General features: G+C 53.6%; 1 protein-coding gene across 2 annotated transcripts in view; it reads right to left on the bottom strand.

The window, feature by feature from the left end:
* Nucleotides 1-12320, bottom strand: part of GFRA2 (GDNF family receptor alpha 2) — an 85996-nt gene that overhangs the window by 65122 nt on the left and 8554 nt on the right. For both annotated transcript variants that reach the window (XM_082729313.1, XM_082729314.1), the window contains exon 3: nucleotides 7944-8027. In XM_082729313.1, the coding sequence (XP_082585439.1) occupies nucleotides 7944-8027 (84 nt within the window). The remainder of the gene's footprint in view (nucleotides 1-7943; nucleotides 8028-12320) is intronic.

Genomic DNA, 12320 nt, shown 5'->3' with positions numbered 1-12320 from the left:
GACCCCCTTCAGACCCATTCCTTTCTCTCCACAGCTTTGGGATTAAAGGAGTCTATCAACAGATAGGACAATGAATCTTGGAACACTGAAAAAATAAAATAAAATATTTTTAAAAAGGAAAAAAATTCAACAGAAATGGTTGGAAGGGGCATTCCCAGGGCAGTTAACCAAACCCTGCCTTATACCGGGATAAGTAAGATGAACACGGTTCCTGACTAAACCAGGAGCATGCTTGGAGGGAGGGCGGTATGTGAAATCTTGTAGAATCATCTCAGGAGGCTCTAGAAAGCAGAGACCCAGCCCAGAACTCCCCCCACCCCCGTCCATCACCACTGCTGGCAGAACCTGTCTTACATACCTGAGAAGAAGCAAGTAGGTGCCCCTAAGAGATATCATTTTATTTTAAAGATTTTATTTATTTATTTGACAGAGATCACAAGTAGGCAGAGGCAGGCAGAGAGAGAGGAGGAAGCAGGCTCCCCGCTGAGCAGAGTGCCTGATGTGGGGCTTGATCCCAGGACCCTGGGATCATGACCTGAGCTGAAGGCAGATGCTTTAACCCACTGAGCCACCCAGGTGCCCTGAGATATTATTTTAAAAGTACCAGGAGGGGCACCTGAGTGGCTCAGTCAGTTAGGGGTCTGACTCTTGATTTTGGCTCAGGGCGTGATCTCATGAGAGGTCATGAGATGGAGCCCCTCATCAGGCTCTGCCCTGGGTGTGGAGACTTAGGACTCTCTCTCTCTCCCTTTCCCTCTGCCCCGCCCCCTTAAAAAGGGGGGAAAATGTCTGCACTCTGAAAACCTCACCCCAACCATGACATCTCAAATCCTACCATTAAAAAGCCTTTCTTTGTTGTTAAACTTTGTTTTCTCCTATTCTTTCTTACTTCCTTCCTTTCTTTTTTCTCATAGCAATTTCTTCTTTAGACACAAAGGCAACAAAACATGATGTCACCAACACCCTGCTCACACCTGAGGGCAAGCAAATCCTCCCCCTGACTGACAGAAGCTGAGGTCACGGGCACTGATAGGAGAGAGCAGGAAGGGAAACGGAGAGAGAAACACCTCACCCCCCCCCTTGATGGCGGAGCCTGTCTCCTCCCAGTTTCTCCCAACTGCTGACCAGCACAGCAGGAGTCACTGGGCACCTGTCTCCATCCACACCATCACCTCCCCTCCCCCGTCCCCACAGGCCCTATCCTGCCCACCCCAAACCCTCTCTCCCTGACCATGGGATGAGTTCTTCAGGAAAAGGGAGGGGTAAGAGGTGACAGAGCTGCAGCTAAAGCCCAATTTTCGTTGACACTCAGAGTCTCTGACAGCTGTTAGGAGAAGAATATGATTTTGAAATTTAAATAACACGCTTCTGCATTCGGCTCAGGGAGACAACCTGAGGATAAGCAGTTTATCGCCTAAGCCACCATGCAGGGGGGCAGGGAAAGAGGCTGCCTGCTTCCTCAGCTCCTCCCCTGCCCTCAGTCCCCAAACCTCCCCCACAGCCTCCTCAAAGGGACTGCCTCAGAGGGGGGCATCTGAGAGGCGCCAGCCAACCTGCTGAGGCTGAGCCTATAAAGCCCCTTCTCGACAGCCTCCGCTAAGCGACCTGAGGGGAGGAGGGGCTGGGGGCACACAGGCTCGAGCACCCGCTCAGAAGAGCCAGGGAAAGGAAGGGGCCTCCTGAGGCATCTGGCAGAGCCAAGTCAGGCCCCCACTCCGGCCACTGAGGTGTCCTTCCCAGAGGCCTGGCTCTGGAGCCTAGGACCTGACCCTCTCCTGGACCCCTCCCCAGGGATCCAGGTCCCTGAGCCAGGCAGTCATGCTGAGCCCCATCCTGGAGAAGTCCAAGGCAAGAGTCCCAAGCACAGAGTTCCCAGAGAGGCCAAGCTCACCTCTGACACAAGTATCTCTCTTCACTGTCCTCAGAGCCCACGGGGCCCAGAGGGTGTGTGGTTCCTCCATCACCCCAGCTGGGCCAGGCCTCTAAGCCATGATGCTGCCAGAAATGGCATTCCCAGAACCCTCTGTCCTCTTCTAAGCTGCTCCTGATTTACCCAGGCTCCTTGAACTCGTAGGGCGGCCCTTGGTCTACATCACCACCACCAATAAGCCTCCTAGCAGGTGTCTAAGTGGGTGTCTGCTCACCCCACCAGACAGTGAGGACATGAGTCTATGTCACTCTAAAGCAGGGTCTGATGTAGTATCTAGAACACAGCAAGCTCAATGCTTACTCAACAGGTCACCCCCACCATGAAGCACTTATGAGCACCCTGCCCTTCCCTAAGTCTCAGATACTCCAAAGATGTGGCATGCACAGGCCCCTCAGACTTGCTTGGACCTCTCTGCCACCTGCCTTGTGCGGTCTAACACCCCCCAGGAGCCAATAGCTCCCTCCCACCCTCAGCAGTGACACCCACAGCCTTCACCAGGGTGCCCCCATGCCAATCCCAGCAGGGAAGGCCCCAACTGCTCTGTTTGATGGGTCAGAGGGATCAGGTGCCCCACCTTGCGGTCACCCAGCTGATAGGGTAAGGCCAAGATGCAAACTAGCTCTAGCAGGCCCACCAAGTTCTCCAGAATCTTCTGTGGATTCGTATTAGGAGGCCAGCGCTGTGCGAAGCACCCACAGGAACACGAGAAGCGTGGATGTGTAGACACAGACCAATACCCCCGATCACACTCGTGCCCCCAGCACATGAGAAGGCTGTGGTACCAAGGGGAAGGGTGGCTCTTCTCTGTCAGGCGCCACCTGCCAGGCTTCTTGGCAGGGATAGAGTCCCCTCCACTTCTAAGCGCCCAAAAAGGGGACCAGTGGAGCCCAAAACATCCTTAGGCCTTTCCTGCCCCTATCCAGGCAAGGCGGTCCCCCCACCCCAGAGGCTTATTGGTCAAACTGAGGCCGACGCCGCCCACTACATCTTCCTCCAGCCCACAAGAGTTCCCAGCCCAGACATTTCACTAGGCTCCATGTGTCCGTCCCCACCCCTCCAAAGTGTGGCTCACCAAGGCCAGGATGCCTCAGCAGGAGCCCCCGGGACCTACTGTCCTATGAAAATTGCCCAGTCACCTCCCACTCCAGCCCCCACCAAGCCCTATCATGGGTGGGAGGCCGCCTCACGTCACTGAAAGGCTTGCAACCATTTCCCAGATGCAAGCTTCCAGGCCAACCACTCCAGAATAAGTTTTAAATAGCTACACATTTCAGTGCAATATCCGCACACTGAGTCAAGCATTTACCTGCAGGATCTCATTTAGTCCCAACAAAAACACTAGAAGGTAGGTGTTTCTACTGCCGTGTAAGAAGAAACCAGGGCTTCCAGGCACCTGCCTGAGGCAGACCCTGGGCAGAGTGGTATCAAGGACCTGAATCCCAGTCCAGTCTGTCCCTGTTCTCAGGGTCTCCATTTCCTTCTCCTGCCAGGAGAAGAAGTGGGCCTAGGTGATCTCTAAGTCCCTTCAGAATGCAGAAAAGACATGTTTACATAAACGTGCTCCAGGCCCAAGCACCTGGTAAGGCCCTCGGGGGATGCAGAGCCCCTTGGAGGCTCCCCACACTCACCAAGAATGCACAGCCCAGAAGAGGCGGCCACTGTCTATTCCTTCCCCCTGTTCCCCAGGCATGGCCCATGGTTACGAGGGAAACCATTGCCTGGGCCTCCCAGACCCTTCAGCCTCGGAACGGAGAACAGAACCCTTCCACCACCTCTCTCCGCCTGAACAGTCTCTCCCTTCCCTAACAAGACCTTCTTCTCACCTGTTCCATCCTCTCCTGCCTCCCCACGTGCGACAAGCTGGGGTGCGGTATTCACGGGGTCACGGACACCTGGGGATGGGGCGGCTCTCGACTTCAGCCTCCCCCCAACCAAGCCCCTGTTCTACTACTGAGCATCCTCAGCACAGGCTGGATAACTCTGTTACTCTACCTACATCCTTTCTCAGCGAATCCTCAGTAGCAGTCCTGCCCCTAGGGATCCTGTTCCCACTCTACAAACACAGGCACTACAGCTCGAGAAGGCCCAGTGAGACCCAAGGTCACGCTCCACTAAGTGGCCAGGTCAGGATTCAAACCCTGGACTGCCCGCCTTAAGGCCCACACTCTTCTCATGCACTGGGCTACCTCCCTAAGCACGCCACCCCCTGCTTACAAGTGCAGCGAATGGCTAGAAACAGGAAAAATCTCACTTCCCCATGAACTCTCCCTTTCCACCTGGATGCCTCCAACATCACTGCCACCATGGTTCAGGGCAGAGCCAGACTGCTCTACTCCCAGCCTTGGACTCAGGGCCAATGGGACACCAGTAATCCCGGCCCCAGTCACTGATCCTAGGGCCTGCCTTTGAACTAGGCAGAGAGGAGGGGAGGCTGGTCTCTGCCCCAGAGCCTCTGGCATCAGACAGTGCTGGAGGAATCCTGGCAGCTTTTTTTGCCAGCAGATTCCCAGTGGGACTTTCTGAGAACCCCAACAGAGAGAGGAGGCCAGAGATAAAGAACACATGTTCCAGGAGGCTCCAACAACAGGGACCCAAATTCTTAGACACTAGATGTGAAGGAGATAGTAGCAACTGAACCCCAAAGCTACAAGAGTATCCTTTTCCAAGTCCCAAGGGCCCTGACTGGGCGTAGTGTGGCCCAGAGCGGGACCACAGAGACCCCATGCTCCCCACCTACAGCCTTTCCATGCAGAGATGATAGAGGAGGCAATGCACAGCCAACTCCAGGCCTGTGCACGAGTAGACGGGCTCCGCCCAGTTCTCGAGAGTGGCAGCCTCATCATGCCAGAGCCCCAGTACAGATCTTGGGTCCCGCAAGCCAAACCTTCTCAGCCAGCCAGCCACAGCTAGGTGACATGTGTGCCCAGATACTGACCCCACGGGGCAGCCACAGAGAGGCCCAGGTCCTCCTGAGCACCAAGATGCTCTGCTCACTTGAGAATGCCACCCGATACTGCCGCTGTCTTTGTGCCTTGATGGGAAAGATCGGGGAGCTCTACTCTAAGCTTCTGTCTTCCTCCTTCAGAAAAGAGACACAAGGTCTGGAGCAGGGAGGAGGACCTGCCCACAGCCCCTCAGGTGATCTGTGGCAGAGAACACACTGGCACTCGCCCCGGCCTCCCAGCTTGGCGTCCAGCCTTGTTTCTTCTCTGCGCCCCACCGTGGCCCACTTGGTTTTTTGCTGGCCTGGCCAGGGCCCTCTTCCCAGCTCTGCACCCAAGCTTCCCAGACGGAGCCACCCATGCCCCAACTCTGGGGCTTCTCTGCATGGAGTTGGGTGAACTGAACAATGAGGGGGGGTTGTCACAGACCCTGAAGCTATGCCCTCTCCCTGACCCCAAGGATCCAGGGTCATGTGGAATCTAGTTTCATCTGGGCAGCAGGTAAATAAATCTGGCTCAGTGAAATGAGATCCAATAACTTCCTCACTTGTCAATATCCTTACCCTGAGGAGTATCACGCCCATTACATAAAGATTTTCTGCTTGAGGGATGCCTGGGTGGCTCAGTCGGTTAAGTGTCTGCCTTCAGCTTGAGTTATGATCCCAGGGTCTTGGGATCGAGTCCCGAATCGGGCTCCCTCTCGACAGGGAGTCTGCCTCTCCCTCTGCCTGCTGCTCCCCCTGCTTGTGCTCTCTTGCTCACTCACTCTCTCTCTGATAAATAAGTAAATAATTTTTTTTTAATCTAAAAAAAAAAAAAAAATTCTGCTCAAAAGAAGGAAAGATGTTTAGTGGAAGCCCGGGAAGCAGACCTCTGACCTTTACCCTTCAAGGAGCAAGCCTAAATGATTTCTTTGTTGGAGGGAAACCCAAAGGCTCCCACTCCTCCAACAGTACCAAACTGGCAGGGTGGGAACTGAGTACATCGGGGCTGGAGGGCATCCCCACGATAGCACCCCAGGCTGAGAATGTTCTTAACCTGTATCTGAGCCCCGAGGCCATCTCTAAAAGAGTGGCCTAAGGTGGAGTTCTAGCCAAAACCAATCAGGATTACCTCTGAAGTCTCCATTCCATCACTATTACCCCCAAACACCACCAGGGCTCAAGGGCAAATCTAGATGGTCACCCTTTCGCCAATGCCTCCTTTCTCATGGGGTTCCAGAATTTCCCCCACCAAGTACCTATGTACTCTCACATATCAATCTCTTAGATATCACTCTCTTAGAAATTACCAGATTTCACATATTCTCAATGGAACCAAGGGTGCAAAAATTGGTTCCTGGGTAGGCAAAAAAAAAAAAAAGTAGCTATTCCTTGGTATTTGCTCCGCACTATATTGTACCCACCAAATTCATATGCTAAAGTCCTAATTTCCAATGTGACTATTTCCAGACAGAGCTTTAGGAGGTAATCAGGTTAGGTGAGGTCATAAAGGTGAGAAGGTAGGGCCAGGACCAATAGAAATGGTGTCCTTATTTTAAAAAGAAGAAAAAGAAAAGAACCCTCTCACTCTCTCTCCCCTTCCCTCCCTCCTTGCCACCCCTCACTCCACTCTGTGAGGACACGTAAAAACGTGGCCATCTGCAAGCCAGGAAAAGGGCTCTCGCCAGAAACCAAGCCCCACCAGACCTCGATCTTCAACTTTCAGTCTCTATGAGACAATACATTTCTGTTGGTGAAGCTCCCCAACACAATATTCTGTTAGGGCAGCCCGAACAGACTAAGATGGTATTTCTCTACAGAGAATTGACTTTGCTCTTTAGGGGGGCAATAATGGAAAAAAGAAAGTTTGAGAAACAGTCTCCGAGAGAATTCTTCTTTTGAAAGGGTTTAGGGTCTCACTGGAGAGCCTTTCATTTCACAGTTTTAGAGCACTGTTTCTCAACTGGTGGCAGTCTTGTCCCCAAGAGACATTTGGGACATCTGGAGACATTTTCGGCTGTCACAACTCAGTGTGCTAGTCCTGGCATCCATGGGTAGAGGCCAGAGACGCTGCTGAACATCCAGCGACGCATGGGCATGGGACGGCTCTGCCCACAGGAGAGCACTATCCAGGTCAAAATGCCAAGGGCGCTGCTGTTGTCAACCCATGGCTTAGAGCAAAAGAAACTTCAAAAGGCTTCACATACTGCCACGAAACTTCCTAGAATCCCGAGATCTGGAGCCTTGAACCAGAACAAGCCCCCATGGCCACCTTGGAGCCCCAGTGATGGCTTCAGAAGGTGTTCATCCCCAGCAAGCCCGCCCCAGAGCGGTTCCCAAGACTGAAAGGCCCTCCCCAGGGCCCGAGCAGGAGCGGCTGCCCTGCGCCTGCAGGTCTCCCAGATGCCAGAAGGAACAGGCCAAGAAGAAGGAACCAACGGACTCATCAGACTCCTACACAAGGACCATGGCAAGCCAAACTAGAGCTCCAGAGTCCTCTCACTTCCTGGGGCAAGCTGGGGCAGGAGTGGCCAGGGGACTCAGAGGCCTCTCAGTCATGCTCAAGAAGAAGAGCCCTCGGGGGAAGGGGAGTCCCAGAGCGGAGCGGGGAGAGATGACACTACTGCCAAGAGCCATGGCTAATGGTTCCTGGTTCGGGCCCTGAGCTGCGCTGCCCAGCATCTCTCTGAGCCACTGACTCATCCAGACCTCATGCCAGTCCAAGGTATGTACTCTCCCACTGTGCAACTGAGGAAACTGAGGCACAACAAAGTTGAACAACTTGACCAAAGTAGAATTCCAAAGTGCAAGCATTGGGGACTGGAAAGAAGGAGGCCACAGGGCAAGAAAAACTCAGGGAGTGACACCAAGTTTCCAATTCAAGACCCACTGCAGGGTAGATGCATTCTACGCAATTCCCATACATGCTCCACTCCACACACAGCCTCGGGACTAGATGTACGGTTTCTTCTTTCATAGACGAGGACCCAGAGCTCAGAAACACAGAGGGGCTTGCTGGTGGAAGGCAGAACCGGATAAAGGCCCGGGCGCCGGGGAGGACTGGGGAGGCCCTAGAAAGAGCCCACTTACCTGAGAAGATTGAAGCAAGCCTGAAGATGTCCGAGAGGCGGGAGGTCACCGGCTCATAGGGTGAGGCTTCGTAAAACTCCTCACCTGGAAGAGAGAATCAGCATCAGGCACTGGCTCACACCTCCCACAGTGCCAGACAAGAGGGAGCGATGCATGGGATGTTGAGTACTCCGCACACACAGGTGAGCTCTTTCTCTCCAACTGGAGCAGAGGTCCCCCACAGCAGGTCAGTACTGCTCACGCTTCCCTCTCCTGACCTCCCTGCATGTCCAGCCCTCTTCTAAGGACTTCCAAACTCTTCCAGAAATCAAGCACTGGGAAAGTGGACAGCCTGCGGAAGGCCAGGCATAAATTTGAAGCCAAAGGCCCTCCAAGGTTGTTCAGTACAGCTTCCTCATTTCACAGGAGAGGACTCTGAGTTGGCCCAGAGAGGTAAAGCAACCTGACTGAGATCACACAGCTCCCTGTGGCAGAGCTAGACTAGAATCCGGTCCCCTTGCTCTCACGCTTTGTCCAGGCCACCTAAGGGCCCAGAACTTCCTCTTTGCTTCCGGTCATGTCACCAGAAGAGTCTGACTGGAGGGGCTGAAGGTCTGCTAAGTGAAGGCCACCCCCCCCATGGCCGCCAGCTTGTCTGACTGACTCCCCACCTCCGCACTCCCTGCTGGGCCTCCCCACCCCCTCCTGGCTTCTCGGATTTCCCCTCAGGGCTTTGGGGTGCCTCAGAGCCTTGGTGAATGGGAAAAGCTAGCAAATGACAGGAGATAAATGGCAAAGGGATGCCCTGGAGACCCAGCACCTTCTCGTCAGGACTCCCGCCCCCTCCGCCAACACCTCGGCAGGAGAGGAAATATCCTCTTGAGACGTCACCGTGAGGAGAAATCAATGGGTAATCACTCAGACTGTGTGTGTGCGCTGAAGGGGCGGAGGAGACCGGTGACGACCCGGAGTCTCACACATTGATTTCCCATCCACCCGGGTCTGGCACCTGAAGAAGAGCACACGTGCGGTGGCATCCATGGGGCCACTGGCAAGAAGGGGCCAGCCATCCAGAAGAGGGGACTTGCAATCTGCCTTTAAGGGGCTCATCCAAACAGCCCCAGGAGGTCCCCCAGAGGCCAGCACTCCAGGCTTGCCAGTCCTCTGCTGGTTCACAGAGCAAGGCATCTGTCTGCTAGCAGACGCCCCAAAAATGGTGCGGACCCCAGATATTCATTTTCCCCTGGAGAACAGGCCCCCACCCTTCACTTCCCCTCATAGGAGCAAACACCCCTCAGACCCTGTGACACACAGCGGAGCCTGAGTGCTATCTGCCCACTGACATCCTCTCAGGCCAATCTCCAATCCCACCTTCCCTGGGACTGTCCAGGCCTGGACAACCTCAGCGTCCTCCTCTCTACCCACAGGCACCGGGGAAACCCCCAGCAGCTATTTGTCGGGGTCAAATAATGCAAGAGGTTATAAAGCGTTTTTGTAATAAAAATGGTGTTATGCTGAGCCCTCAGTGTGCTGGCACCACTGAAAGCACTTTTGGTCTACAAACTCACTTCAGCCTCTTAATATCTCTATGAGTTAGGCACTCTTCCTCTCCCTGTTTTATTTCTAAAGAACTGGCCTGAAAACCAGTATGGAGGTTCCTAAAAAAGTTGAAAATAGAGTTACCCTACAACCCAGTAATTGCACTACTGGGTATTTACCCTAAAGATTCAAATGTAGGGATTTGAAGGGGCACGGGCACCCCAATGTTTATAGCAGCAATGTCCACAATAGCCAAACTATGGCAAGAACCTAGATGTCCATCAACAGATGAATGGATAAAGAAAATGTGGTATACACACACACACACACACACACACACACACACACACACACAATGGAATACTATGCAGCCATCAAAAGAAAAATGAAACCTTGCCGTTTGCAATGATGTGGATGGAAGTAGAGGGTATTATGCTGAGCAAAATAAGTCAATCAGAAAAAGACAATTATCATAAATTATCATATGATCTCTCTGAAATGAAGAATTTGAGAGGCAAGGCAGGGGTTTGTGGGGTATAGGGAGGGAAAATATAAAACAAGATGGACTGGGGAGGGAGACAAACCATAAAGACTCTTAATCTCAGGAAACAAACTGAGGGTTGCTGGGGAGTGGGGGGGAGGTAGGGATAGGGAGGGATAGGGTGGCTGGGGGGGATGGACATTGGGGAGTTTATGTGCTATGGTGAGTGCTGTGAATTGTGTAAGACTGACGATTCACAGACCTGTACCCTTGGGGCAAATAATACATTATATGTTAATAAATAAATAAATAAAGTAATTATTGATGGGTAAAAAAAAAAAAAAAAAAAACTGGCCTGAGACGGTACAGAGATAAGTAACTGGCCCAGTGTCCCACAACTGGTAAGTGGCAGAGCCAGGTTTTGAACCCAGGCAGCTGGCTCCAGAGTCCAAGCACTTAGCCAGACGTATTCAGTCTCCAAAATGAAAAGTGTTGATGAACCTAACTGTTCTTAAACAAGTACTGCTGCTGTTTGACTTTTCACGAGGTCAGCCTTATGCCAGCTGGATTGCTCCCCCAGCCCAGGGCCTGTCCTTCGCTCCTGCACCTGGCACAGCAAGGGCCCTGGGTACGGATCCAGCTAGCGTGAGTGACTGCAGAATTGGCGGGGGAGTGTCCAGGGGGAAAACAGCCTCTTCCAGGACTGGCTGAGAGAGGCCCATCCTATTTAAGTCAACTCATGGGACCTGCTCCTGCAGCAGAATTCACAAGTGGGAAATCAGAGACCTGTCCCCTCGGGCATCCTAGCCACCAGAATGACCCAAATCTAGCATGTCAGATTCCTGGGCCATGACCTGTGGGAGGGGCCTGTGCTCTTCACATCTGAAGCACCAGAATGACCCTGAACTTCAGTGCCATCTCTGGAGAAGGCAAGAAGCCTGGTCACCAATGCCCCATGGAACCATCAAGGGCAGCACCCCCCATGGAAATACTGGTGGTTATGGTGGTGGTGACAGAAGGGAAAGTTGAGCCCCAGGCCACAGCATCTCCCTAGAGCAGGTGGAAAGGGGGCTTAGAAAAGGAGTCAGAGCTCCTGGTTCCACAAACCCTCTTCCCTGCACCTCAGCTTCCCCACCAAAGCGGGAGTGGGACAGAATGATCTCTAGGTCCTTTGCAATTGGGACTGTCCAGGAGCTCAGCAGAGGGCACATTCCTGCCACCGCCACCTCTGTCTGCTGCTGAGGTTCTCAGACTCTGCAGAGTTCAGCCTCAGGTGGAGGGAGAAGGTGGGGCCCACCCTCCAGGGCAATCTCATCCGTGGGCAGGGGCCAAGGAGAAGCCGCAATCAGAGTCCAAACACAGATCTCTCCTCTCCACCATCCCCCACCCTGCCCCGGGCCCAAGCCAGGTTATAAAGTGTTATTAAGGAATAGGGAGGAAGTGCTTGCAGCCTCCCCCAGGGAGACCGCTCATCCCACACCGTGAATAATTAACTCTGGGGTGGATCCTGTCACTCACAGGAACATTACCTGCTGTTAAAAGGCCTCTCAGTCTCCCCTGGCCGGCTCTAGGCAGAAACTACCTCTGGCTCCCAAGAGCCAGGAATGGGGGCGGGGTGGGTTCTAAGGAATGAGAAAGCAGAGGCTCTACTTTTGGAGGATTGGCCCAGGGGAGGTTCTCCTAGCCGGGACACAGGCCAGCACAGGGACCATGGCTGAATCGGCACTCCCCCCAACACACACACTAATTCCGAAGCACACAGTCAGGGCTTCAGAGGTCTTTGCTGAGTAAGAGAACCAGCAAGCCAGCTCACACCTCTCCAGTCCCCCATTCCTGGGTTGAGAGGGCCCTGAATTCAGACCACAGGGCATAAAGCCGGTGATGCGTCCCATCGTCATCCAAACGCCCCACAGCCGGGCTTCCACCGGTAGTGGAAGAGGAAGCCAGAGGAAGCCACTCCGGTGGCAAGGCTTTCAGCAGGCCCACCTGGCTCTTCCAGCGGGCAGTCCCTCTGTCCCCTCCCTGTGTGTCCTGCAGCCCTCCGCAAGCCCACCCCAAGGAAATGCCCCACCTCCCCTGGGTTGAAACTGAAGGCCTCAGGAAAGAAAACAAGAAACTAAACAACCCAGCCATGGGCTCAGGGACCTCAGTTTTCAGACCCTGCGAGGCATTCTCCCTCACCTCGCAGAGTAACAGACACCAGCTTTGGGGCACTGTTTCCCCCTCTTTCCTCACCTCTAGTTCCAGGGCTCGAGGTTGCTAGAAACAGGAGACTGATTCAGGGGAATTACTTTGCTATTCACGGTGGTGACACTGTTCATAAGGACATGCCCACTTTACTCCCATATTCAGGGCATAATGGAACCATCGTGGTCCCT

This window comes from Mustela nivalis (assembly GCF_964662115.1).
Source record: "Mustela nivalis genome assembly, chromosome: 4".
Classification (NCBI taxonomy): Eukaryota; Metazoa; Chordata; class Mammalia; order Carnivora; family Mustelidae; genus Mustela; species Mustela nivalis.
This window is presented reverse-complemented; position numbering and strand designations above follow the sequence as displayed.